At 42.4% G+C, this 26,447-nt stretch overlaps 3 protein-coding genes across 4 annotated transcripts in view; 2 read left to right on the forward strand and 1 right to left on the reverse strand.

Moving 5' to 3' along the window:
• The window catches only part of DNAH3 (dynein axonemal heavy chain 3), a 104,838-nt gene extending 96,414 nt beyond the window's left edge, over positions 1 to 8,424 (forward strand). Inside the window, exons 57-62 of the mRNA XM_053471658.1 lie at positions 200 to 354; positions 3,375 to 3,542; positions 4,327 to 4,469; positions 5,326 to 5,530; positions 7,159 to 7,296; positions 7,876 to 8,424. Coding sequence (XP_053327633.1) covers positions 200 to 354; positions 3,375 to 3,542; positions 4,327 to 4,469; positions 5,326 to 5,530; positions 7,159 to 7,296; positions 7,876 to 8,229 — 1,163 coding nt within the window. The 3' untranslated portion in view covers positions 8,230 to 8,424. The remainder of the gene's footprint in view (positions 1 to 199; positions 355 to 3,374; positions 3,543 to 4,326; positions 4,470 to 5,325; positions 5,531 to 7,158; positions 7,297 to 7,875) is intronic.
• Positions 8,425 to 9,874: 1,450 nt separating this feature from the next.
• Positions 9,875 to 14,308, reverse strand: LYRM1 (LYR motif containing 1). 2 transcript variants are annotated; one of them, XM_053471490.1, is made up of 4 exons: positions 13,979 to 14,308; positions 12,881 to 13,039; positions 10,503 to 10,595; positions 9,875 to 9,991 (listed from the first exon to the last, which is right to left on the reverse strand). In XM_053471490.1, the coding sequence occupies exons 2-4, from the start codon at positions 13,037 to 13,039 to the stop codon at positions 9,875 to 9,877; spliced, it is 369 nt and encodes a 122-aa protein (XP_053327465.1). In that variant the 5' UTR covers positions 13,979 to 14,308. The 2 variants fall into 2 exon arrangements, with proteins under 2 accessions (XP_053327465.1, XP_053327464.1); XM_053471489.1 differs by lacking the exon at positions 13,979 to 14,308 and adding an exon at positions 13,752 to 13,954.
• A 185-nt stretch (positions 14,309 to 14,493) lies between these two features.
• Positions 14,494 to 24,422, forward strand: DCUN1D3 (defective in cullin neddylation 1 domain containing 3). Its single transcript, XM_053471488.1, has 3 exons — positions 14,494 to 14,613; positions 20,724 to 21,248; positions 22,380 to 24,422. Exons 1-3 carry the CDS (start codon positions 14,585 to 14,587, stop codon positions 22,861 to 22,863), a joined length of 1,038 nt encoding a protein of 345 aa, XP_053327463.1. The 5' UTR covers positions 14,494 to 14,584; the 3' UTR covers positions 22,864 to 24,422.
• Positions 24,423 to 26,447: the final 2,025 nt, after the last annotated feature.

A 26,447-nucleotide genomic window follows, 5' to 3' on the forward strand; every position in this document is an offset into this window, starting at 1 on the left:
GGTCTTAAGCTTACCCATTAAGGAGAGTTACTTCTTTTAAGTGAATATTCGAGAGCTCGTATAAAATGTATTATAAAAATGTTTAACCATTTGTTGCATTTGTTATTTATTTTTTCCTCCTGGGGGTAAATCACATTCGGATAGATACCCCTGAGGTGTATGATCTCATGCCGGTAACTTTGCGTTCTGTGGCGTATAGGTGAATGTAACTATGGCGGGAGAGTGACAGATGACAAAGACAGACGGCTGCTATTGTCCCTTCTTTCAATATTCTATAACGAAGATATTCAGCAAGAGAAGTACAGACTCGCCTCCGGAGACGACTACTTTATTCCTCCCTATGGCACCTATCAGGTAAGGAAAGTATCGCATGACTTTGAGTAGAATTATTACCCGGTGCGGACGTGGGTGCACAACAATGCATTTACAGTGCAGCAAGCCCTGTATGTATGTATATATATATATACCGTGTTTCCCCGAAAGTAAGACAGTGTCTTACTTTCTTTTTATCCCTAAAAGCCCCACTATGTCTTACTTTCGGGGTATGTCTTATATTGGGAAAAAATTGAGAGTGATGGGAGTTATGATGTACTTTTAGAGCATAATTAGATCATGAAAAAGACATTGGAAATGGTACAGCATAACACCCATCACTCTCACACACTTACCAATCAACACACCTACCAATCCACACGTATACCAATCCACACACATATACACAAATCCACACGTATACACTAATCCACACACATATACCAATCCACACACATATACCAATCCACACACATATACCAATCCACACACATATACACCAATCCACACGTATACACAAATCCACACACATATACACTAATCCACACACATATACCAATCCACACACATATACCAATCCACACACATATACACAAATCCACACACGTATACACAAATCCACACACATATACACTAATCCACACACATATACCAATCCACACACATATACACCAATCCACACACATATACCAATCCACACACATATACACCAATCCACACACATATACACCAATCCACACACATATACACCAATCCACACACACATACACCAATCCACACACATATACACCAATCCACTCTCACTTAATTCTTTCCTACCTTTCCTTTCTTCTTTCAGCTTCTTTTCCTCCTCTTCGCTCCTCTTCTTCAGTTCTGTCTTCTTCCTGGTTCAGAGGGCACGGACAGCGGTGGGCGCGGCTTCAGTGTTGTGCGCCGGGATCTGACAAGAAACCCCGGCGCACAACAGCTGTTGCCGCGGGGATCACAAGGGAGCGGTATCGGAGGTCATTAACAGACCTCCGGCTCCCTTGAGTGATCTTAAGCCGGGTTGAACCCGGCTTAAAATCACTCAAGGGAGCCGGAGGTCTGTTAAAGACCTCCGATACCGCTCCCTTGCGAGCCTGCTCCTCCAGCGGCGGACATTACTGTCCGTCTCTGGAGGGGTGCCGGGTGCCGCAGGTTGGCACCCCCTGGAGTGTGGCGCCCTGTGCGGTCGCACACCCCAAAGGTCGGCCCTGCTCTAAGGGGCCGGCCTTAGGGGTCTGCGGCCGCATAGGGTTTAAATAAAAACATCGGGGGTTTTTTTTCAACTTTATTTAACATCCTCCATGTTAAATAAAGTTAAAAAAACTTTATTTAACATGGAGGATGTTAAATAAAGTTAAAAAAAAACCCCGATGTTTTAATTTAAATCCTGTGCGGCCGCAGACACGTAAGGCCGGCCTTGGTGGGGACTTCCCGGCCCCTTAGAGTGGCGGACCCGGCAAATCCCCCGTGTTTCCCCGAAAGTAAGACATATGTCTTACTTTCGGGGTACGGCTTATATTAGCCGACCCCTCTGAAACCCCCGATACGTCTTACTATCGGGGGTGTCTTACTATCGGGGAAACACGGTATATATATATATATATATATATATATATATAAATATATAGCATGTCGCCATGGGAACAGGGTACTGTGGGTGGGGTTTAAAGGTTAGGTCCAATCATACTGCACTTGCGTCATTGTGATTGGATGCCCTTCTCAGCTTGTCAATTCCCGCAGGGCAACGTTGGTGTGTCTACAAAAGAAAGGTTGGTGGGAACACATTAGGAGTTAATACTTGTGACAAAACGCTAGTGAAGTTCTGTTTGTGAAATATGAGTCCGTGTCGCGGAAAGCGTAGTGGCGGATCAAGGCCTTGTGATTATGTAGAAGAAGCGCTGGGGTTGGAAATAAAACTGTAAGGAAGAAACAAAGCGAAGTGCTGAGAAAATCGAGAGCCGCAGGTTGGCCGATTGTTAGATCGACGTGGAACAATATGGCGTTTACTAAAGGGGGCATGAAGATGAAAAGAAAGAGGGTGATATTCAGTGCTTGAAATGCCAGATACCCGGTATAATGACGTGACTTAAACAGGTATAATGCCGGGATGCCACCGACCCAACACACAGAGTGAGGAAGTGAGGAGATGGAGGCTCCGGTTGTAGAATGGTGGATATGAGGTGGGGAAGAGGAGAATTAGACGCTCCAGGGAATGAGAATGACTTTTGTTTTAATGATGAGCACAAAAGTCAATTACTAATGATAATGATTGTGAATTTAGCAAAGATTCAAAGTAAAATGCCAAATGCCAAGAGATAAAGCCTCGACAAAAAATCTGCTTCTTATTATAACAAATGGAAAAGTATGAATATATATGAAAATAGAAATTAAAATCCAAACCTGTCTCAAACTCACCCTGCAATCTGGTGAGATTTAGAGAGATTACCGTGTGAGGATGTATGAGAATTTCATATTCTGCAATTCCGTGAAATCGAGAAGTATCAGTAATTCGGTTATTATTGCCATACTGGCATTTCACTTATTTACATAATAATATTAATAATGAAACGCGATTGAGTCACATACTTACTGATAAAAAAAAATGATATTAAGGAATCTCAGATGAAAATATTTGTTACCTAATGGAGTTTATTCACTAAACCTTTAGCATATGCAGTCTGTAAATGGTCTCATCACCATGGAGAGCAAATAGATTGATTGCTACAGTAATAACATTATTTTTATACGTGACATCATTATAGTAATATATACTGTAAGGAATCACCATAGAAGTGCAGGGATATTGGAGACAGCGATAAAAAGAGATAAGATATAAATAAAAATGGAAATACTGCTTAACAAAATATACACCTGTAGATTATGCAAGGGTTAATAATAACATATATACATAAATATATATATATATATATAACATATATATATATAATGTATAATATATATATATACACATATTCAAGTGTTTATATTGTGGGTTGGAATCTTGATCTTTGAATAATCATATTTCTTTATCGTAGTCTTTTGTGGATTATATAAGAAACTTGCCACTTATAACCATCCCGAATGTGTTCGGACTCCACGAGAACGCTGACATCACCAAAGATAACCAGGAGACCAACCAGCTATTCAGCGGAGTTCTTCTAACTTTACCGCGACAAAGTTCTGGAAGCGGCAAATCATCCCAGGTGAAGAAAACACCCCATTGTTATGTTTTGTGCTGTGTTCTGGTGGCTGGGGTTGGTGGGCACTCTGTAGGCATACACGGGAACGTCCCGGGGTAGGCTGCCCGGAACTCTGCGTCTCCCGGAGAGGAGGCTTTGTACGGGGAAGCTGTAGCTACTGGTGGAGTGAAAATCGCCAAATGCCTCTCCCCTGCGAAGAGGGGACCTGGAGACCCAGAGAAGCATGACTTCCCCGGGAGACTCCAGGTCAAACCCTGGGAAGTTATTAGGTCTATAGGGAGAAACATATAGATACAGTTATATATGGAGCAGAAGTTTGATGCCCCTATCTCTGCGCATGCGCCCAGCAGCACAGAACACTGGAATATTTATAGCTTATGTGTGAATGTGACAGCAGCCATAAAGCACTCAGCTCCGTTACCTGATGTGAGGATTGCTTGGTGGCCGTAGTAGTGGAGTCTGTGTCCCTGTGGCATACAGATAGGAAAAAGCCCATGAACTAAGAAATGTTCCATCTATACATTTTTTTGGCATATTGGCTTCCCCGGTGCTTCGATCCAATTTTCTGCTGTACAAAGTAAAAGCTTATCGGTTTTTCCTGACGGCTTCACTGGAATAAACTTCCAGGAACGTAGCAGCCATTCGGAGATTAGCTGCAGCTGGAAAGAAAATGACGAGAATTGTCACGTTTTGCTTGGCCGATTACTTTTAAATGTAAAACGCAAACTGCATTCTTAAGCGATAGCCCGGAGATTATTCATGATTATTCTAATCTGTGCTAACGTAGGAAATTGTGGAGGATTTGGCCAGAGATATCCTGAACAAACTACCAAATGATTTTCACTTGGAGGCGGTAATGGAGAAATATCCGGTGGTCTATGAAGAATCGATGAATACCGTGCTCAGGCAGGAATTAATTCGGTTTAACAGGTATGACTAATAGAAAGCTTCTCCGGAACCGGTATAATTTATATCTAATATTGCATTAACAAGGGGATAGATCGCGGGGGCATGTGTACTCCGCATTTCAGTGAAATCTTTGATTCATTTATGGGAATTCTATCATTTGTTCTGCGTAAAAAGTAAAGCTTATTCTACGAAGTGTAGATTTCTAGTAACCCTTCCTGTATGTTTTATAAAGCAGCGGGTTTTATGAATGAACACCATGCGGCTGTCATTCTACATTTCCGTGCGTCCTTCTTTCCTCCCATGATGTCCCTCTTTTCTAGGAGCTCAGTATGTTTGCCAGATATGACTGTATCACAATAATGTGTATAGAAACAACCAAAAATTTACTACAATAATTTCAATAATGTTTTTTTCTGAATACTTTACTAATTTCCATAAAAACCTACCAGTAGGTGACAAAGTTACATAAAAAGTCTCTGTAGAGCATCGCCCCAGGCCACACCTGTAACCACACTCTTTTATACAACCATGTCCCACTGTGGCCATTTGAAGTGTTATATGGTAGAGGACGCCAGTGAGTTGGCCCCATAGGACGCACTCATTCAGTGACGGTAGGGGATGCACTATGGGCACTATGGGCCTGCACATACACGTCCTAAACCAGTTCATCAGCCTTCCTATGTATGCATTTACTAGTGATTTCTCCAGCACTATATATTGAAAGCTGCTTTTCCGCACACAGTCACGTGTTTGTAGATGAAAGGATGGTTTTATTGTGGCGTTTTCGTATTGTGGCTTTATCACAGATAACAGCCAGGCTCGCTTCTGTGTCTTTCTCATGGACGCTGCCAACCACCCTTCTGTTTCTTGGCTGCAGGCTTACAGAAGTTGTGCGGAGCAGCCTGATAAACTTAGGGAAGGCGATCAAGGGCCAAGTATTGATGTCCTCCGAGCTTGAAGATGTCTTTAACAGCATGCTGGTAGGGAAGGTGCCTGCAATGTGGGCATCTAAGTCATACCCATCCCTGAAACCTCTGGGCAGCTATGTGTCGGACCTGCTCACCCGACTGCAGTTCTTTGAGGTACGTTCCCGTGTCGCGTGTATTGTGAGTTATTTACAGCGTTTGGTACCTTATGCTTCCAGGTTAATTGTCAGTCACACTTTTTGGCTGGAAAACTGATTACACTTGCTAGTGATCTAGGCAAGGTGTATCCGGACCCTGGATGTATCTTATTATGTACTAGTGCTAGTAAGGGCCCCAGAGAAAGAAGCATCATACCTTCCAAGTGTCCCTGTTTTCTGTGGGACTATCCCATGAATCAGCCCCACTGTCTGTCTTTTAATGGCAGTAGGGAACATGGAGCAGAAGGGAGAGCTTCTGATTTCTCCTGCCCCATCCAGAGAGCCTTGGTATTGATCGAAATCCTTGTTGTTGCAGCACCAGCATCCATCACGTTCCCACATAGCCTCCTCGCAACTGTGAAGCTGTGTGCTGGGGTATGATGTCATATCACAGCTTTTGGCCCTTAGCTCCACCTAAAGTCCTGCCCCTACCTGCATATGGCCACATCACCCAATGAAGGTGTCCCGTTTGGACATCTGAAGTATGACAAATGCCATAATTTATTAAAAGTGAATATGGATTCAAATGCAGTATCGGTGTCAGTGTGTGTCGTGAAAAATGAAACAGGCAAAGTACACAAAGGGTCCAAGAGCCTCTGTATTGAAAGTAGAATGATCCCACGTCCCGGTGTATTCTGAGATCGTATTCTCCCTGTAATACAGCATCAGGTCTGGTATAAAATCATACGCACGCGCTGCCTCCTTGTGGGGCCATGGAGCTATGTAAAATGGCATGACTGCTTCCTGGAAACCGTGTACTTAGATAAAACTCAGAGCTATCCCATTAGGAAATATGTTTGGAACACATATGTGAAAGCACATGTAAGTAACATGTTCACTGAGAGGCCGAGTACCATGCAGTAAATGAGGGTAACCAAATGGCAACAGTGATTTTATGGAGCCCTGAACTATTCAACCATTCCTTGGTTAAAGAAGCCACTTGGACACCCACAATAAATACGCTTGGACCTCATCAGCGGTGTAATTAGAAGCAACTGTACCCTAAATGGTTTGGGGCTACCTACCAATACTAACTCCTAAAAGCCACTAACTCCCACCAGCTGCATTTAATATTCTGGGGTGGGTTATCTTGAGGGCAAAACCCCAGGACTTCAGGGCCATTCTCATCTGCACTCCTTCCCACCGCCTATAGAGATGGAACTGCAGTTGCTTGTGTGCATAGACCTACAGTGCGTGCTGAGAACCTGATACATGATACGGAGCGTTCCATGTGATTTAAATCTTATAACAAGAATAGTTAAATATCCCGAGGCTCGATAAATGTGTTTATGATTCTCAGTGGATTATGGGAGTTTCAGAACAATAAAAGTTCCTATACTTCTCCACCATTGGCTTATAGTCTTGGAATATGCTGTATTCATTTTGTATTCCCCTTTTCATTTTGTTCTTTGTTCACACAATGCTAGACTACGGAAGAAGTATTTTAAAATGTGAAATGTCAAAGCTTTAAAACTATAAAACTTTTAAGCTATAAAAGCCCATGACCTTGTTTTCAAAAGCGCTGGTGATGACAAAATGTATTTTATAAAATAAGCTAATAAAATATTTTTTTTTTCAACCTTGCAGGACTGGATAAACAATGGGCCGCCCAAAGTATTTTGGATTTCCGGGTTTTATTTTACGCAGTCATTCTTAACTGGCGTGTCACAGAATTATGCCAGAAAGTACACCATTCCCATTGATTGCATCGGGTTCCAGTTTGAGGTAAGGATTATGACTCTTTTCAGTGGTCACCAAATCCATCGTTGGTTCTTCTCACCTTGTGTGTGATTTACTCGTGGATAAGGTACCTTAACACATGGGTGGTCTCTGGCTACAGCTCTTCCAGTCTACACACAAGCATTATGGATAAAAACAATTGAAATTATCATCCATCATCTGGTGGTTGAGATAGCTGGCTAGTTAACGAACACTCCAGTCCTACTTTAACGCATATTGAATTGTATTTTCCATGGACTCCAAAAGTGTTCCATGGAACTTTTATGCTTTGGTCTAATGTCCTCACACGAGCAGCGACCCCACTGAAATCAACAACAGTTCAACACTCAATTACATGCATGTTATCTGACTTCTAATCCAAATGCATGCGTGGCAAGGAGTTATTACACTGTTTTTATCATCACATCTCTACTAATTCGCCTTTTCTGTTACTTAACATACTACAGTTGATATCTTCAGAGCATTTAATGAACTGTATCCAAAACAAATCTTCAATTGATGTAACATTGATTTTCAACTGCAATTAGCCTCCGGCTCCAAACCTGACATAACTTCTGATTGCAGGTGACGACGCATGAAAACAAAATTGATGAGGCTCCAGAAGATGGTGCTTATATTAAAGGTCTCTTCTTGGAAGGCGCTCGGTGGGACAGACAGGCAATGCAGATTGGGGAATCTCTTCCTAAAATTCTGTACGATGCATTGCCTATAATTTGGCTGAAACCGGGTGAAAGCTCTAAATTTCTGCATGAGAACTCATACCTATGTCCTGTTTATAAAACCAGCGCAAGACGCGGCACGTTGTCAACAACCGGGCACTCGACTAACTACGTCCTGTCCATAGAGCTCCCTTCAGACAAGCCACAAAAACACTGGATAAACCGAGGAGTCGCAGCATTGTGCCAGCTCGACGATTAGTCCGCATTTAACACTTTGATTCCCCAGCTTTAGCATACGGCAGCATTTAACTAATAAACTGTTCATTTAAAATACAAATGTTATATTAATATATGTAATATTTTTAGGAACAACGCAAGTAACATCAATCCACTGCGTGCCTTCATTTCTCTCCCTTCTATGCACAATTTGTTAATAAATAATATGTTCCGGAAACTCAAAAAAATGAGTAGTATTTTGTATGAAGCAAAAGTTAAATGTCTGAATACTTAAGGACAGCAAAAAAGGAAATAACATCGCCACCTCGCCACTCCACACATGCGGCTAACACAGAGGTGCTTTACGAGGGACTGGCGGTCTTTGGTCGGGTCTGGGCTGTCACCTTCACTAAATACTCTACTGATGGCTAACCTGTGGCCCTCCAGCTGCTGCAGGACTACATCTCCCATCCTCCTCAGCCAGCCCCTTAGCTGAAAGAGCATTATGGGAGATGTAGTCCTGCAGCAGCCGGAGGGCTGCAAGTTGGACATCCCTGTTTTAAGAGTTACCGCGAAGGGGAATTCCGAGAGCTCTGTTTATGACGTGAATGCACAGAACTCTACTTTCATTCTTATCTCTTTTTAAAATGTCCGTGAAACTTTTTCCTCAGTCTAAGGAATCGCTAGCATAACGTTTGGCCTCTAATCACAACTTTAGGAAATGTACCGTGAATTAGATTTTTTTTTATTAAATGCATTCCTGTTGTTGCTTTTCCTTGTGGGGAACCCTATTTTTTGGCCTAAAATGACAACAGATTTGGTTTACATAAGGAAAGTCTGATATCAGAAATAATGCTGAAAAGCTATTTAGCTGACAGATTCTGGTCTTTTATTCTAAGAATTCATCAGTTTATTAAAGTGCATCCAGTGGGTTTTTTTGAAAGTGTTACTCGGGAGACGTGAAGGAAGTCTGTAGGTTGTGAAAAGAATTCGGACGGCGATGGTTTATTCCCAAAAATAACTTTTTATTTATAACATTGATGCCGTACACAATCATCCAGAGATGAATACATAGAGTCGCATCACAAACGTGTCATCTTATCACCGAACTCTTTCCCCAAGTCCTTCTCCGACATGCAGTTTGTGTGAGAGGTTTGGGGCTTAGCTAACGTATAAAGAAGTGTACATATCATCCAAAACAGTAACTCCATGGCTCCAGTTATAGCGGATTTCCAGCACACGGGGCATTTATCCCGTCCATCCAACCTACCTCTAGCACGTGACTGCATGCTGTGAACACGGAGCGGGCTGTTTGCCTGCAAGTACCGGGGGCCATCTTAACAGATCCCCACTGTGCTGTAGGGCTGTGACATCGATTGGAGAAGCAAGTTGTACGATGTACTCCAAAGCTGTGGGAATGCCTAAGCCACCAATTCTTTTCTTAGACATGCAACATTTTTCCACCCCATAAACAGCCCATGGTGGAAACATATAAAAGAAAATGGCTTGTGCTAAATATTATGTGGTTAGCTTAAATTTTCAACGAATGCTTGACAAATTAAGCTAGACTTATCCCCAATAGGATCATCCCAGCACCCAGAAGCTAGCCGGCCAAGACAATGAAACACAACATGTAGTCACCAGGCAGTGATGAAGCAGATCTCGTGACACTTCATCATATGATCACACTAGGACACTTCATCGTATGATTTTAAGTAGACTGGTTTGGCTTGTTTCCTTAATTTTTCTTGGGTTCGCAGAACCTTACTGTGTGGTATTGCAAGTCCCATAGGAGGAAGGTGGGTCTGAAAACACAATAAAAGAAAATAATAATTGCTACAAGTTCACTTCCAACTTTGCAACAGATACATTTCAATAGCAAAGGGTAAAAGAGGCTATGAAAGAAATGGAGCTTGAAAATAGGAGAGATCAGAACCGCAGTGAGAAAGGACAGCTCATTGGTGCTCACTCTCTCAGCTGATTGGCTGACGCATGCTCCAATGCAACTCATCGGCTTCAGAAAGCAAGGAGCATCAATGAAACTAACGTTACATTATATTTATCTATTTAGCGCCAGCAGATTCAGTAGTGCTGTATCACAACAGGGGGCAGTGAAGATATTTAATGACATTAAACCGACAAGAAGATAAACGCACATTGAGACATATTGGCACAGAAGGAGAAGAGGACACTGCTCTTAAACTCTTAAGGCTAGGAATGATCATGAGCCCTGTTGGCTATAAAATGGTTTAATTTAATGAAATGCCGGTCTTCAGAAGAAACTATAGATGTATTATTTGTATTCATGGCACTTACAGGTCTGGGGTACGGAATTCTGTAATGTAATCCAATTTCCACTCGGGCTCTGCATTCCTCAATGCACTGATTAATAGTTTCTACATTGGTTACCTGCCAACGGAACAGAGAGTGATTAAAGGAAATGAAAAGAACCACAAAAACACTACTAGCAAGGGGATCAGAAGCTATTAAGATGCTGAAGTTGCTGGAAAATGAAGAGCTAAAACTTTTTGCATTCTCATTCAATTTCTAGAGCTAAAATACTTTTTTAATGTTTTATGAATACATATTGCTAGGGTGCAGTGAAAAGATTCTATTTAACAATGGGATTCTGGAATAAATCATGCATGCTGTAGAGCATTGTGTATCCAAAAAGCAAAATAGCTGTTAGTCTCCGATACGGACTTCATCTCCCAAAAGCAGCCTTCTGTGCAACAGGAGTAAACCCTCGGGACCCGGCCTCTGCCTAGGATCAAATGTTTTGGTGGTTTAGACCAGGATAGAAAGGGCTACAGAAAATGTAATAAACATGTTTAATATACAGCACCAGAGGTACAAGAATCAAAAGCTTGAAATCGCAACCAAGATGTTATAAATATAAGGAAATCCAAAAAATGGTTTTGAAAATGGTGTAACTAGCTGGGGATGGTGCACGTATTTTATGCAGATCTAGTTGTTCCGTTCCAGATTCACTCTGAAACATAGAATTTGAAGGCAGATAAGACCGATTCGGCCCGTCTGGTCTGCCCGTTTTTCCTGATGAAGAGGCTCAGACCTAAATCAGTCCTTGGTCTTGTCGTATCTATGTGTGTGTGCGGGTGTGCAGGGAGATATGACTGCCAGATCAAGAATTAACCCATGAATGCCATGCTCTAGAAAGCATTAAAATCTATAGAACCTTTAACTGGACAAGTTGTAAAGGCTCATTAATTTTTTTAGGCGGAGGATTATCTCCCCGGAATCAGGGGGCTGGACGAACACCGGTGCATTAACTGAGGGACCGTATAACCTCAATATAACACCGCTGTCTGTACACTCAGGTTCTGTTCATCAAGTAAACGGCGACAGCTAAGGTGGAGATCAACAGGACATCGATCTGGGAAACATGGTTGATAAATAGCGAGTGTTTGGCGCCACCCTATGGCCCAGTAAGAAACCAAAGCATCTCAACTCAGCTTATGCCCTTTAAACAAGCGAATGAAATCACACCATGAAAATCGTATTTTATGGACTATAGCATAAGGAACTTTATTCACATCTGGAACGGGTTCCTCAAGACAACAAATCCTGCCTGATCTCACGCGAACAGATTGGTTTTAGGCAATAATTTCTATTTAAGCTGCTCGGCTAATAACTATGGTTTGTTCACCCACGCAAGACACTGTGTAAATGTCACACATATTAAATTCACTATATTTGTTCAGCGCACTCTGTTATTCGAGTGATTTACAACAAAATAGATTTTCATCCGCTTAGGTTTCGGTCTTCTAGATAAAGCATTGGTATTATACAGCTGATTATCACAATGTGGGGAATTACCACAAGGGAAAATGGTGTTTTGCGTGAGCAGAAATGGTATATTAATATTATTTGTATAGTTCGATGTGCATAATTACAAATATTGACATATAACATATTATTATTATGCATATAAGTGTCAAAAATGGATTGCTATTATAGTTATGTTCTCAAAAAAAACACAGAACTACTGCAGTAGTCTATACAGAATCCAAGAAGACCTGCTAATATTTTGAAATCCAGATCCCTGCTGTGCAGTATTTCTCCGTAGCAATTATCATTACAAAAACACACGCAATCACTTAAACACCATACAGTTACACATACATGCAGACTAACTCATTGCCACCACTAACCCTAGACTCTGACACTCTCCATAAGCCAACAGCCACAAACATCGCTGACACCAAATACTAACACTCACTCAGACTAACACCATACACACATACAGTAACACATGCATACACATGCTAACACCATACACATGCTAACACCATACACATGCTAACATCATACACTAACACACACATGCGAACACCAGACACTAACACATGCAGACTCTTCAGCCATACAGCACACACTCCCTCTCCCATCACTGCAGATGACCAGCTTTCCCTTCCACTCCCTTTTAGCTCTCACAGAGCCGTCTTCATTGCAGCTTGCGCAGTATGCGCCCCGCAGCACGCCTCTGTTACCCAGCGCCTGGGTGCGCTGCACCCGTGGCATCTACCTCAGCGCTCCTCTGTGACGTGTCTACGCACATTAAAAAAATGGGCACAACTGCTTAATGCTCAAGAAAAGAAAAGAGAAAAAAATCTGAGCAGACCCCAAAAATAACCGCTTTAAACACTTCTTCTCCGTACAACCAATATACGCACATTTTTATTTTTATTGAACAGCGTTCTGGCTTCACCAATAATGTATTGTTTTTCCTTCGTAGTATCTTCCTTTAGCCCAGAAGCCGACTGCCATTTTTTAGCTATCTTGAAAATGTTGCGATAAAGGTTTAGAACTTCTTTCCGTGTTGCTGCCGTCATCTGAAACAATAAAATGCACATGCGCTGTAAGACACACAAACGACACAGAACTCGCTCTCATGATGTTACAGTCCTTGAAGGCGACGCCACAAAGAACAAACATTCTTCTTGAGCATAAACCCCGGCGCTGTATACAGTAATGTCGGCCGGCGCTGGCAAGAACCTGGTTTTATGTCACTTTGTTCCAGATCAGCCGATAAATGGGCGCTGCCATTTTTGACAGTCTTGATATTTTACAATCACTACACGGAGCAGATTCTTTATGGCAACGCTAAGAAAGTCTGCTCCTCTTTTGTAGGTCAGAGCATCTGGTTAAAGGAGCGGATCCACACAGGGGCTCCTGAAATCCCCCCTGATAGGATTACAGAGAAGTAAAAGGAAGCTGTCATTTCGGTTTTCTCTGTAAAGATCCCTGGTTCTTAAAAACTGAGCTTAAAAGTTAATTTAAATGCTACAGCTGCCTAGAAACAGAGCCCTGTCATTCCTCCCCTACGTATTACATCACAGCCGCCAGACTGCACACAGCCACGCCCACCTGCATGTGAAACGGCTATGCTTTACAGCCCCGCATTTACACAGTGACGGCCAGTGAGTGCGATTGTGTGATGAGAGTTATTATGTCAGAGGTGGGCCGGCTTAGGATTCAGAGAAAATACAGAAAAAGGTTAAAAAAAAAAAAAAAGGAATAAGCTTAAGACGCCTTTTATCAAACCAAACGTGACTCTATCCGCATGCTGCCAACATAAGGAACAACAGGTTTTAATCATGTGAAGAAGAGACCTCTGAGGTGCTTAAAGCTTATGTAAGTTTACATATTTTTCTATGTCGGCCCCAATAAAACGTGTCATTAGCCAATGGAGGAAACGTTCCTGTACCATCGTTCCCCGGACCAAAGCGTTGTCCTTACCCCCCACGCCTGCCCTCCTTCCCAGTACTCACTTCTTCAGCTGATTGCACCACATGAGGCAAGGGTATCCGGCACGCACGACCGTACGGAGGGTGACGTCACATCGATACCAGGCGTCAACCATGGGAACAGAAGTCAGCTGGTCTCACAGAAGTTCCACACGCAAGAGGAATAATTCCTTTTTTGCTCCCTATCGCCAACAGCGGGCGCCATTTTTTTAAACGTTGTATGTAACGTCAGTAAACTGAGGACAAAGCTGAGCAAGAAACAACCTAATGACATAAAGGAGCTGCTAAAGCAGAAGATGCCATCTCTGAATGGAGAAGAAAGTATGGCTGTCCAGTTAGCGGTTCTACAATATAAGCACCGTTTTCCTGAAGCGATTATCTCGAATTCAATAGCTCCATCAATATACCTTGTTAAGTGGGACATGTCGGTTATTTGTATTATGTCTCTTGTGTTTATAATTCGGAACGTTTTCTCGGGAAGGTCCTGGCGTCATCGGGAGCGCGCTTGTCGCGCAGGTGACGTCACGTCGGGCGGCGGAGAGGAGGGAGAGGTGCGGACGTCGCAGGCGCACAGCTGACTGGGAGCCCTGGCCCCTCCGTCTCTGACAGAATGTGGCAGAGTAGGAAGTGATGCTGGGGCTTTATTCACTGCAGATATGGTGAGCGCGGGTGCGGGGGCTCCCTTCACGGACCCCTCGGTGTGTGATTGTCTGGTGGGCCCTCATCAGGCATGGCCCAGGCCCCCTATGTAGAGCGTGGGGGTCTTCGCATGTTGGCTGCCGGCAATCTTTGTCTTTCATTGGGTGGGCTGCCCCGGTCAATGCATTGTAAATACCCCTTTGTTTCCATGTTATTGGTTCTTACTCCCATTGATAAGTTGCTGGGGGGTAGACTCACAGGGGTATTTATGGGGGTAATATCTGGGGCTCTGTAGAGGACAATAGAATATCAGAATATTTTGTTTATAAATATGCTTATATTAGTGTGTAAAGATGGCCAGAAATTCTAGATCATACAGGTCCGTGAAGGTATATGTATAGATTAATGTGTGGCTTGTGGGGTATACACGCAGATTCATATGTCACATGTAGGGTATACACGCAGGTTAAATGTCACATGTAGGATATACACACAGGTTAAAGATGTTGCATGTAGGGTATACACACAGATTGATGTGTCGCGTGTAGGGTATACACGCAGATTAGATGTGTCGCGTGTGGGGTATACACGCAGATTAGATGTGTAGCATGTGGGGTATACACGCAGATTGTGTCGTATGTTGTGCGCGTGTATATTGGGCCGTCTGTCTTAGTGTTGTGAGTATAATGGGCCGTCTGTCTTCGTGTTGTGTGTATGTTGCACCATGTGTCTTCGTGTTGTGCGCGTGTATATTGCCCCATCTGTCTTTGTGTTGTGTGTGCGTGTATATTGCGCCGTGTGTCTTTGTGTTGTGCGTCCGTGTATATTGTGCCGTGATTGATGTCGCGTGTGGGGTATACACGCAGATTAGATGTGGGGTATACACGCAGGCTAGATGTTTGGCACGTGGGGTATACACGCAAGCTAGATGTGTGGCATGTGGGGTATACACGCAAGCTAGATGTGTGGCATGTGGGGTATACACGCAAGCTAGATGTGTGGCATGTGGGGTATATACGCAGGCTAGAAGTCGCATGTGGGGTATATACGCAGATTATGTCGTATGTTGTGCACGTGTATATTGGGCCGCCTGTCTTCTTGTTGTGTGTATATTGCGCCGTGTGTCTTCGTGTTGTGTGCGTGTATATTGTGCCGTGTGTCTTCGTGTTGTGTGTGCGTGTATTTTGTGCCGTGTGTCTTTTTGTTGTGTATGCGTGTATATTGCACTGTATGTTGTTTGCAGGTACTGGCTGCGCATGTAGAACTCGTGTGTGATTGAGGTTGGATTGCGTGTCGGGACGCGTCGCCCGGTGGTTACCTCCTTCCTGATGAATGAATCTTTAGGAGCCGTGAAGTCGGAAGCTCTTCCGTTCTCTGTGTTTAGCGGCGGGTCGGCCGTCTGGTCTGCGCTTTCCCCTGATATAAAGGCGCTGATCAGTCGCTGGTCTCGTCTCAGATTTAGGAGCCGTATGTCGATCCTGCGCATGTTTACATTCCTTCAGTGTACTAACTTTCCTTACACCACATCTATTCCACCGACCCTTTCGTTTTGGATCGTGGCCTCCTGCTTGTTAATGTCCGTGATATACCTGCAATAGAACGGTGTATGCTGCAGTAAGAAAATACACGTAATGTTACCCGCGAGAAGAAAACGACTGCGTGTACAGAACACGAATACTACTTAATACCCCCGCCCCTTCTCCCTGATACATTATATACATTATCGGGACACTTCCTAGATCAAAACATATTTCTGCGAGTCTTGGGCTGCATGCGCCGGGACTTCTTTAAGTATAACTGCCAGCCTGTAACTGTTACGTTTTATCTCACCATAGTGTATTTTTCTCACCATAGTAATAACTGCCCCCCTAACAGCGAAGTAAGAGTTAATTACATCAGTCCTGATTCTCTCGGGTTAGACTGACCTCTCGTCCTTGCATTTAAACCCCGCGTATAAGCTGTAATCTGTCTATAAATATCTGAATAGTTACAGCTTTCATTTTTTTTAATGAATTTTAAGGATGTTTAAGGAAAATATATCGAATTTCTTTGAAATGTAGGTTTTTGCGGATGTATAGGAAACCGATCAGCTTCAGTTCAGTCTTTTTGGAGGCTGTGAGAGTGCACGTGAAGCGTCTCGTGTGCGTAAGATCGCTTTTCCACGAACGGTTTAATATGATTTTGTCGGAATGCAGCTGCCGAGCGAGCTCCGTGCTGTAAAAGGTTTCATTGTTTGACTTAATATGATAACGCAGACTCGCTGACGGGCTCGCTGCGCATTTTAGATGTTTCAATAAAGGCGATTAAACGATTAGCTCTTTTGTCCTGCTTGCATTCACCAACGGGGGCCGCTGCTCTGAATTGTTTGCGTCGGTGCACAGCGTGGATTGTTACGCCCGCTCCTCCCGCCGCTCGCTAATCACAGCATGCGCTCCTTTGGGCAATGCTGTCACTTTTTGTTACGTTCGCTTTCAACTTAATTGCACCTCTGTTTATGCTGGTTGCTATGGTTACCAAAGCCTACTGTCTTACTAGTAGATGTGACACTTCGTCTCCACGGCCCGGCTCATACCTCCCATACTCAATCATGACATAGTTTGTTGAAGGGCCACCAAGGCCGGCTGAATCTTTTACACAGTCCTTATAGATCTGGGCGCTGGACGTGTCATCCCAGGTAATTACTTGTTTCACGTCTGCAACTCGAATGCAATAAAATCCCACGAGCGCTTGTAATCGATCACGACCTGTGAATATCCGTAGGATTGTGAGACGGTAGGAGTGCGGCGTGGCTTTGGAGATGGAAGTCCGTGTAAGCGGTGGCTTTCAGCAGGTTCTTGGCTTGGCATGTAATGAGTGTGCGTAAAAACCTGATATATTCCATATTCCCGGAGTGTATTTTCGGGACGGCTGCTGTGGTTTCGGCATTTCTTACACCTGGCTGGTAGGACGGCGGCGGCGGCTGCTAGTATGGGTTATACTCATTACAAATCCGTATTGACGGAATTTATAAAACACTTCTGTAAATCCAGAGTTAGGGCCCCCATTCCTGCTACCGATGGATCTTTAATGATAATTGTCACTAAGCTTTTGAAAGGTAAACGGATCATAGAGGTGTGAAAGTGCTTTTCCTCTGTTCGTTAGTTAATGTTTGTAGCAGAGACGTTTGAGATGTATGTTTATTTCATTGTAAAAGGGACCCTCTATGGCACCAGCTTCCTCATTTAATTCAGATGTGTGGCTGGGAGCATCTTTCGATACATGGCGTATACAGCGTGTTCTCTGCCTGCCGACTCCACAGCCGATCGTGTGTAGACCCGTGTGGTTGTGAGCGTGTCCTGGCGCTGGAAGCTTTCTCAACCAACTAGAGAGGGTATAGTTATCTCTATCAGGACTCTAAGGTAAAGTTAAGGCCCTTGCGGCAATGTTGGCTTCTTGCAGCATCTGGATCGTGGCAAAAGCAACTTATAAAGTCCTAAGAAAAGGGGCAAGAGTCGTGAGGCTTTGGTGAGTAGAATGTATGTGATAATACTTCCGGCTCTCCTGCTTTTCTCCTGAAAGTGTAAAAACAGAGATTTCTGCAGCAGGGGTACATAGAGCCATTTTATTATACAAATACCTAAAATGTTCTTTAGAAAGGGCCCTGGGAACATAAAAAACATGCCCCTGCCGGCTGTCACCGCACCTTCTACGCCGCGCAGTGTGCACGTCATTTGGCTTTCCTGTTTTTCACAACAAGCGTTTCTTGGTCATTAGTCCTCCCCTGGGATTGTTTGAAGCCACAAAGAGTCGCAGTGAAAGTAGAATTTCTATTTGTAACTGAGCTCATCTGTCATTGTAAAGCACGCGCTTCTATTCAGCGTTTATGCCGAACAGTCTGCGCTTGTTCTTACGATGACATCCATCAACGTTGACAGAAGCCATCACCTGGGGAGTACGCCGAGGCTGCCGCTCTACATCCTTATGAATTGATGGTGGCGTTTGGTACGTAGAAGGTTACAAGCGCTCCTTGTGCCTGCCGCGCCGTCTGTGCTGATTTAAAGGTTTGATGAGGCTTTTATGGTAAATTAAGACCAATAATAAAAACGACTTGGTTTGGCTTCAGAAAGTCAGTAAAAGAGAGGTTTGTTCGCCTCAACAAGGAACGCCCCAAAAAGTTTTGTTACTAATATCAGGTTTGAATAAATACAGGACACCCTGGGGTTTATTCACTAAAGCTCAGGAGAGTTGTGGTTTCAGCTGCCCCTCTTCACTATTTATAGTGAAAGCAAGGAGCTGAAATACAACTTTCCTGTTAATCCCGCTCCTTATCAAACTGCCTGGGGTAAGCAGTAGAACGCCTCAGTTCGAATCACCCAGTCTGACACTGATAAAACTAAAGTCAATGAAGGGAAGGATGACGTTGGCCAAAAGGCCAGGAGTCACATGACTGCCTAAATGGCTACCTCCATGTTTGCAGATAGAGGTTTCTTGGAGGCCTCAGCTGGAAACAGTATTTCGGTGGGACTTCTCCTTTAAGGGTTTGTGATGCAGTGAATGTAATGTGACAGGCACAGCCTAATCGTTACCCCTCCAGGTCCTTCAGGACTACAGTTCCAGCAGCCTCTGGCAGAGCATTGTGGGAGATGGAGTGGTGAACAGCTGGCTGTGTGCGCGATGCGTGTAGGAGTTGTGGAGGCTGTGGTTACTAACGCTGTCAGATAGAATTGTATTATTCAGACACCTGGTGTGAGCAGCTTGTCTCTCCTCTATGCTCCGGGCAGGCAATGTCACTTGGGGCTCATTATAAGCCACCTTGATATTTTGTATCGCAGCTGATTGGTATGTAGCCGCTTCTTCTTAATGACGTGTTTGTTTAAATGGCTGCTATTTAAGCTTCTGTTAAAGGGACAGAGCGAGGCGTTGTATTCGGTCTCACGCATAGAAACTCTTCAGAGCTCATTGGCTTCTAGGCCTGCTTAGCAGGGAACTGATTGTACAGCGCTGTGGAATATGGTGGCCCTATATAAACAATAAATGGTAATAACCGATGGCGTTCAATCCTAAACTATGTGCAGAGAATGCATCTGGAAAGTGTGAAGCTGCCGATAAAACACATGTGATGTATGTTTGAGTGCCGCACCGTGCATTTAGGTGAATCAAGACAAATACTGATGCCTGGGGCAACTGAATGGCCATTAATGCCCCTTCAATAGGCATTCCTGTATCAATGGGGCTAATGAGAACTGAAGCTGCTGGCGCGGTACCACTTGCCTTTATTTGATCCTAAGTCTTAATCGTAATACAGCAATTGGTAGTTATGTCTGTGTCCCTGTTTTGTTTCCACTAGTGAGTTAATTCGACAACTGTTTAACCTTTTATACACCAAGTGCATGTCAGTGACGTGTCTATTTTTCAATAACATCATAAAGTGCTTTAAGAGACGCATGATCCTTTTCTCACCCCTGCTAATGTTTGGATGGGTTTTCGGCAGATACATCTCTTGGTTGCCACTGCCCGCCAGCAGCCACCTCCAGCATATTTTAATATGCATTCTTCATTCTATTCTGGACAGAACAGACCAAATTAGCAATATCAAGGTTGGACACTTTTTCATATCATCATTTTTTCTGGTCATCCTGCTTCATTTCAGCAGTAGATCTCTTATTCCAACCTGTGGCCCTCCAGCTGCTGCAGGACTACATCTCCCATAATGCTTTCAGCTAAGGGGCTGGCTGAGGAGGATGGGAGATGTAGTCCTGCAGCAGCTGGAGGGCCGCAGGTTGGACACCCCTGTCTTATTCCAGGTGTTTTGTCTTCTGCGCTGAACCGCGTACATCATTTCAGCCGGTGTTTGTTGCCTCAACTGTCTCTGGCCATTATGAGCCGTAGAAGGCCCCGGTATATGAAGCTGTGCCTACCTTGTCAACAGTTTATTGAAATTACTCTGAGACCTGGTTGCTGAAGGTATAAGAAAATGTATTTATGGCAACAGTGTGCCCTCGTGTGGACATGGGGGGAACACACGTCACATGCTAACTATAAATGGTTTCTTTTAGGCACCTGAAAAATCTGTTAGTCTACATGCAACATTTCTATAATTTTGTTGATTGTAGTTAAAGATTTATTTAAAGATTTTTATTTTCTCCTTTAGGTTAGTCAACCTCTCTGGATGGTATGTTGACGTGTATCAAACATCGGCTGAGACGGTGTCGGGTACAAGGGGGAATACTCTAAAACCGGGCACGCTCAACATGGGCCAGTGTGTCACCAAGTGTAAGAATCCTTCATCCACACTGGGCAGTAAAAATGGCGAGAGGGAGTCCGGCAAGCAACACAAGAGAAGCTCAGGTCATAAGGAAGAGCACGCGGCCGTCTGCGGGAAGGCATCTGGGGACATTCTGGCTAATGGAACAAAGAAAGCAGACGCCGCGGTAGAAGCGGGTCAACAACAACCTACTGGTGACACAAAGAAAAAAGACACCGGCATAGGGGTAGAGATGTCATCGGCACAGCGAATCGAGGAATTATTTAGGAGATACAAGGATGAACGGGAGGATGCTATATTAGAAGAAGGCATGGAGCGGTTTTGCAACGATCTGTGTGTGGATCCTACAGAATTTAGAGTGTTAGTGTTGGCTTGGAAATTCCAGGCTGCCACAATGTGCAAATTCACTAGGTCAGTTTTACCTCTTGACATTCAAGAAACTAAACGTAGCTGAAATATTTTGGATAATGTATATTTCATCACTATAATTACATAAAGCCAAGGAATAGAACTGGGCTTCCACGAGATTTGAATGGATTGACTGTGGTTCCAGAAAATGTTAACCTATTTCTGTAATGTTTCAAAGGGAAAGATGTAACATTTTGAAACAAATATCTAGTTATTACCTTGTACTGATGTAGTTAGTAATGCCTTTGATAGCTTAGCTTAGTAGGTAGGCCCTGCTTTCGATGTTTGCATTCGGTGGAATTGTTCTGTTTCTGGTGCATGACCGGAAATGCCATAGAAATGTGATTTTATGGTAATGAAGCTTAAGCTTCTCTATTGGGATGCAGTACATCAGACGTAAAAAGCCTGGCATAGTTTTTATATCTTGACTGCCATAAGATACCTGGAGAAATACTATATAACTCCCCCTTTAAGGCATGGCATGAAACAGTCTGTCTGTTTGTGATGAACAGATCATCGGACACTATGTGGCGTATCTTACTGCTCTCAAAACGTGTTACTCCCCAATAATCCTTCTGCCATTTCACATTCGCTTGGTTTGCAAACAGTAGTAGTAGTTTTGTAAATTGTTATTCCTTACAAGAAACCGCAAAGCCTCAGACTTATGGCACGGATGCATTGTAGGTCACAACTTAAATATATACATCATACGGTTTTTTTTGTTCGGTGTGTGTGAACACGCAATATACGTACATCGATTCTCCTGGTATTTCTTCATATTTTTTAGTGCCTTGTGAAGCATTTTCACAGAACCTTGTGCTTTGGTGTGTTGTATTTTTTTTAAGGAATTTTTAATTAAAATGTCACCTTTGCCTCCCTGTGTTTAAAAGTGGGGTTCACTGCTTACCCTGCTGCTTGAGAGCGGAGGGTATCTACCCAAAAATAATTGAACAGTAATGTGTAATAAGGGGAACAGTAAAACATTCCTAGTTTGCATCCCTGCCCCCGTTTATTCATTATTTCTTTATCGGATACAATGCTCTGCCAAAAAGTGTATTTTAACAAGATTGTTGTATGCAGTGTTAAATATATTTTGATCAATATAATTTACTATTGTTTTTGTTTCCGTAACAGAAAGGAATTCTTTGAAGGCTGCAAGGCTATAAATGCAGACAGCATCGAGGGCATTTGTAACCGGTTCCCCAGCCTTTTAAATGACGCCAAGCAGGAAGATAAGTTTAAGGATCTGTATCGCTTCACCTTTCAGTTCGGCCTGGACTCTGAAGAAGGGCAGCGGTCGCTTCACAGGGAAATTGCCATCGCCCTGTGGAGGCTTGTGTTCACTCAAAACAAACCCTTCATTTTGGACCAGTGGTTAGACTTCCTAATCGAGAACCCCTCAGGAATCAAGGGAATCTCCCGGGACACGTGGAACATGTTCCTAAACTTTACTCAGGTGATTGGACCAGATCTCAGTAACTACAGCGAAGATGAGGCCTGGCCTAGTCTCTTCGACACCTTTGTGGAATGGGTCATGGAGCAAAGGAAAAAGGAAGAAGAAACCAAATGTATTACTTTTTCAGGAACAGATGATTGGAGTATAGATGAACAGACTTAGCTGTGCGTAAACCCATCCCAGTGATCTTCATTAAATGGAAACTCTGGACCTTTTCTGGAAATTTAATGGAGAACCCAACTTTTGATTTCGTAATAACACCTTTTTCTGCCTTGTCTTTAAAAGGGCTCTAAATGCTGGCAATGTGATTCAGGCACTTTCTTACCATTTGGTTATTTCTAACAGTTATTATTTTTTTAAGTAAAGATTTCCTCGTAAAGTGCCAGAAAGCATTTTCGTCTTGATATTTCAGGTTTGCCTGATGCTAATTATAAATTAACGGGGCGCTTGAAAAAGGGGCAGGAGAATTTATTTAACTAAAACCCTCTTATATTATTGAAATTTGCAAAGCAATGCATTGCAGGACCTCTGGTTTAAAAAATTGGTGCCGACCTTTGACTCTTAACATGTCTTGCAGCATTTTTTTTTTTTTTAATATATAATTTAATTTTACTTTTTATATGAAGTCATTCTTGGCTGGAAACTTCCACTAATGCACTAGTCTGTGACAAGTCAAGATGAGAAAAAAAATCCAGCATAAAATCTTGAAAAAATTCTGTGTGTCTAAAATTCAGTGGACTGGTGCAGTTTCTTGCCCCCATTCCATGAATAGTTAATCTGGGGGTTGTTTTAACCCTTAGTGGTGAAGATTTGTGTGATCCCCCCCCCCACATCCATGAACCCTTTGGTGCCATTCACGCCTATAGTAAAGCTGCAAGGCACACAAGGGTTTAAGATAAAGCAGCTCTTATAGAGAGCCGGGGTCACGTTCCTGATCCTGTGATCATCAGGGTAGTTCCTTACTGTGTGTAGTGGCGTTTACGTTGTTGGATTTCCAAGAGCTGTAACCATTCGATATGGGAATGAGAAGGGAACTAATTATTTTCTTTTTCTCTGAAGCTATAATAGCATTAAAATATTTATATAAACATATATGTGCATTAAATCATGTGAAGACTGCAACAAGGCTGCCACTTTTTTATTAAATCTGTTATATTCCATTAATATAACTAACATTGTAAACTGAAAGTGAAGGGCAATCCTGCCCCCCCCCCATAATTTTATGAATAATGATCATGAAGGACTGGAAGAACATTGGCACGTGTTTTTATACAGGACCAGCTAATTGGTGACAGGTTGAACCGATGCAATGTATTTTATGTGGATTTTTTAAAAACATTTCTACGTAAGCTGACACTATACACTAATTCCATCTATAACAAAATGTGAACACACTAAAAGAAATGACAACCTGATATTGCTATTGGAAGCCACTGGTTACTTTATACTCCATAGGACCATAAGAAAAGCAAACAATATTTTGTATTTAATTCTTACAGTACAGTAATTATTTTTTTATGGTGCTTTACTGAAGCATGCGTTCAGTTGTACCAATGTCCTTATTGCAAAGTTCGGCAACTATGCCTTTCCAGTTGTTATTGAACTACAAATACTATGGGTGCAAATTGTGAATATACATGTAATGGGTTATCCCGTGCGTTGGTTTATTTGCTATAATTCAGACTAAAGGCTGAAATGTCCTGAAGTATGGAAAAACAAAATGATTATCCTCCTCCTCTTCTTATTTTGTTTAGCTGTCTGTGTTTAACCAGACCACAACATCACATTCAAGTCATTATTAAGTGCTTTGATTTCAGAGGACCATATGATGTACACTTGCAATTGATAGTAACCAATAAAACTTTCCCATGATCCCATTTGTTCTTGGAACTTATTCTTGGGGTGTTTTCGTCAATAAAGAATATATTGAAGAAATATATAATTTCCAAAATGGAAGAAAAACAATCATTTAAATGTAAATAAACTACATTTAAATGCTTTTAAATCATTTATGCAGCCTAAATTTCAACTCCCATCATGAGCCAGCCCTGGTGGTGGATGGTAATATGTAGTTCAATGACTGCTGTTGGAAATCACTTGCTAGTCTTTGCATTATTAGGAATATTATGACTTTTTTTTTTTTTTAAATACTTTAAACCATTTTCATCAGCAATGAAAGCAGCACTACCTCAGTATCTTGGGTTTATTTTTCTTATTCCCATCGGTCAGGAGACGCCAAATAACATCTCAGGGCTGGAGAAAATCGAGAAGAACTGCTTAGGATTGGCAAAACTTTGCATCAAATCTACTTGAAGGAAAACTTTGGTATTCACACTGCTTTTATGTCTGGCTTATATCCTGTGAAATAAAGCAAAATGTGTTTATATCAATTTATTAACTCCCCAAGGTTTGTAGAAATTCATATTTTTTCCTATTGCTATTACAGTTTTTAAAAATATATAAATGTTTCTGAAAAGTAATTTTAAATTTAAGTTAATATTCCCTTATTGCACAGGTAAGATCCTTTTCCTCGTTACTGTCCTTGCATCATGTTTGGTCAGCAATCAAGGTCTGCAGTGACATTATTATTATTACTATAGATTACTGTCCCTGACACCCCCACTGTGTACAAGAATGCATGGGTGTAAGAAAAGTGTGTACGTTAATATCTGCAGTGTCCCTCCTTCTCTACGATTCAATGTTTTTTGCTGCTGATTGGTTGCTTGAAGCACCCAACCAGCACCAAGAATGACCTCCCACTGAGACCAATGTGAGCACTTATCCACGCATGCACAGAGATGTCTGAGCCGGTGCTGGAGCTGACCGCGTTCCGCCATACGTTCCTCCTCCAAGGCCTCAAGATTGTAAGCTTGCGAGCCGAGTCTCTCCACCTAATGTATCGGTTTGTCTTAGTCTGTCAATTCTCGTCTTGTCAGACCCCTTGAATTAAGCGCTGTGTAAATTGTTGGCGCTATATAAATAAAAGATAACAATAATAATATAGCTGGGGTGAGGAAAGGGGTAAACTTGTTATTTGGCAGAAAATCCCATGCATTAATGTGCTCATGGTAGCTGAAGCGTCCCTTTGATATTGCAGTTATAAAGTAATATTTTAATGACGTGCCATCAAATATTTAAGAAATTAAATTAGATCTCCCTGCGCTTGTAGAAATGGTGACCCCCCCATTAATGCACTGATCTTTTGGATTAATGTATTGTGATGGAGAAAAGGGTATATGAAGATGCCAGTGATTGCTACTAAATATTAATACAGTCACAAGGAAGCAGGGTTTTGTAACAAAGAAACCTTTGTCCCTTAAAGTTTTGAATTAGGAATATCCTGGTAATTTTTATAGATTTTAGCTGGATCAAATGAGCGTATGGAATCGTACCTTTGCATTTTTAATGCTGGTCTAGAGGCAGGTCGGACTAACATTGTGTGCAAATATCATCAGTTAAATCGAATTATCAAACAGGGAACATTGCATGACCTTACCCTAACCTTGTAAAATAAAAATATATTCAAATTTTGCTTTGGGGGGGGGGTCTATGTATTTGTAGCAGTGTGGAAAGCACAATTTACAGGTTTAACCTTTTTCATTTAACACTAAGTACATGGTGTGATGTACGTGCATGTTTTATTAACATTTGTGAAGCAGTTCTATAGTTCTTTATTTTTATTTTTGTGCTGTTATCATAAAGTCAAATCAACTACAGTGACCTGAAAAATAGGTTATGCAATACAA

The sequence above is a fragment of the Spea bombifrons genome, chromosome 7 (assembly GCF_027358695.1).
Source record: "Spea bombifrons isolate aSpeBom1 chromosome 7, aSpeBom1.2.pri, whole genome shotgun sequence".
NCBI lineage: Eukaryota > Metazoa > Chordata > Amphibia > Anura > Pelobatidae > Spea > Spea bombifrons.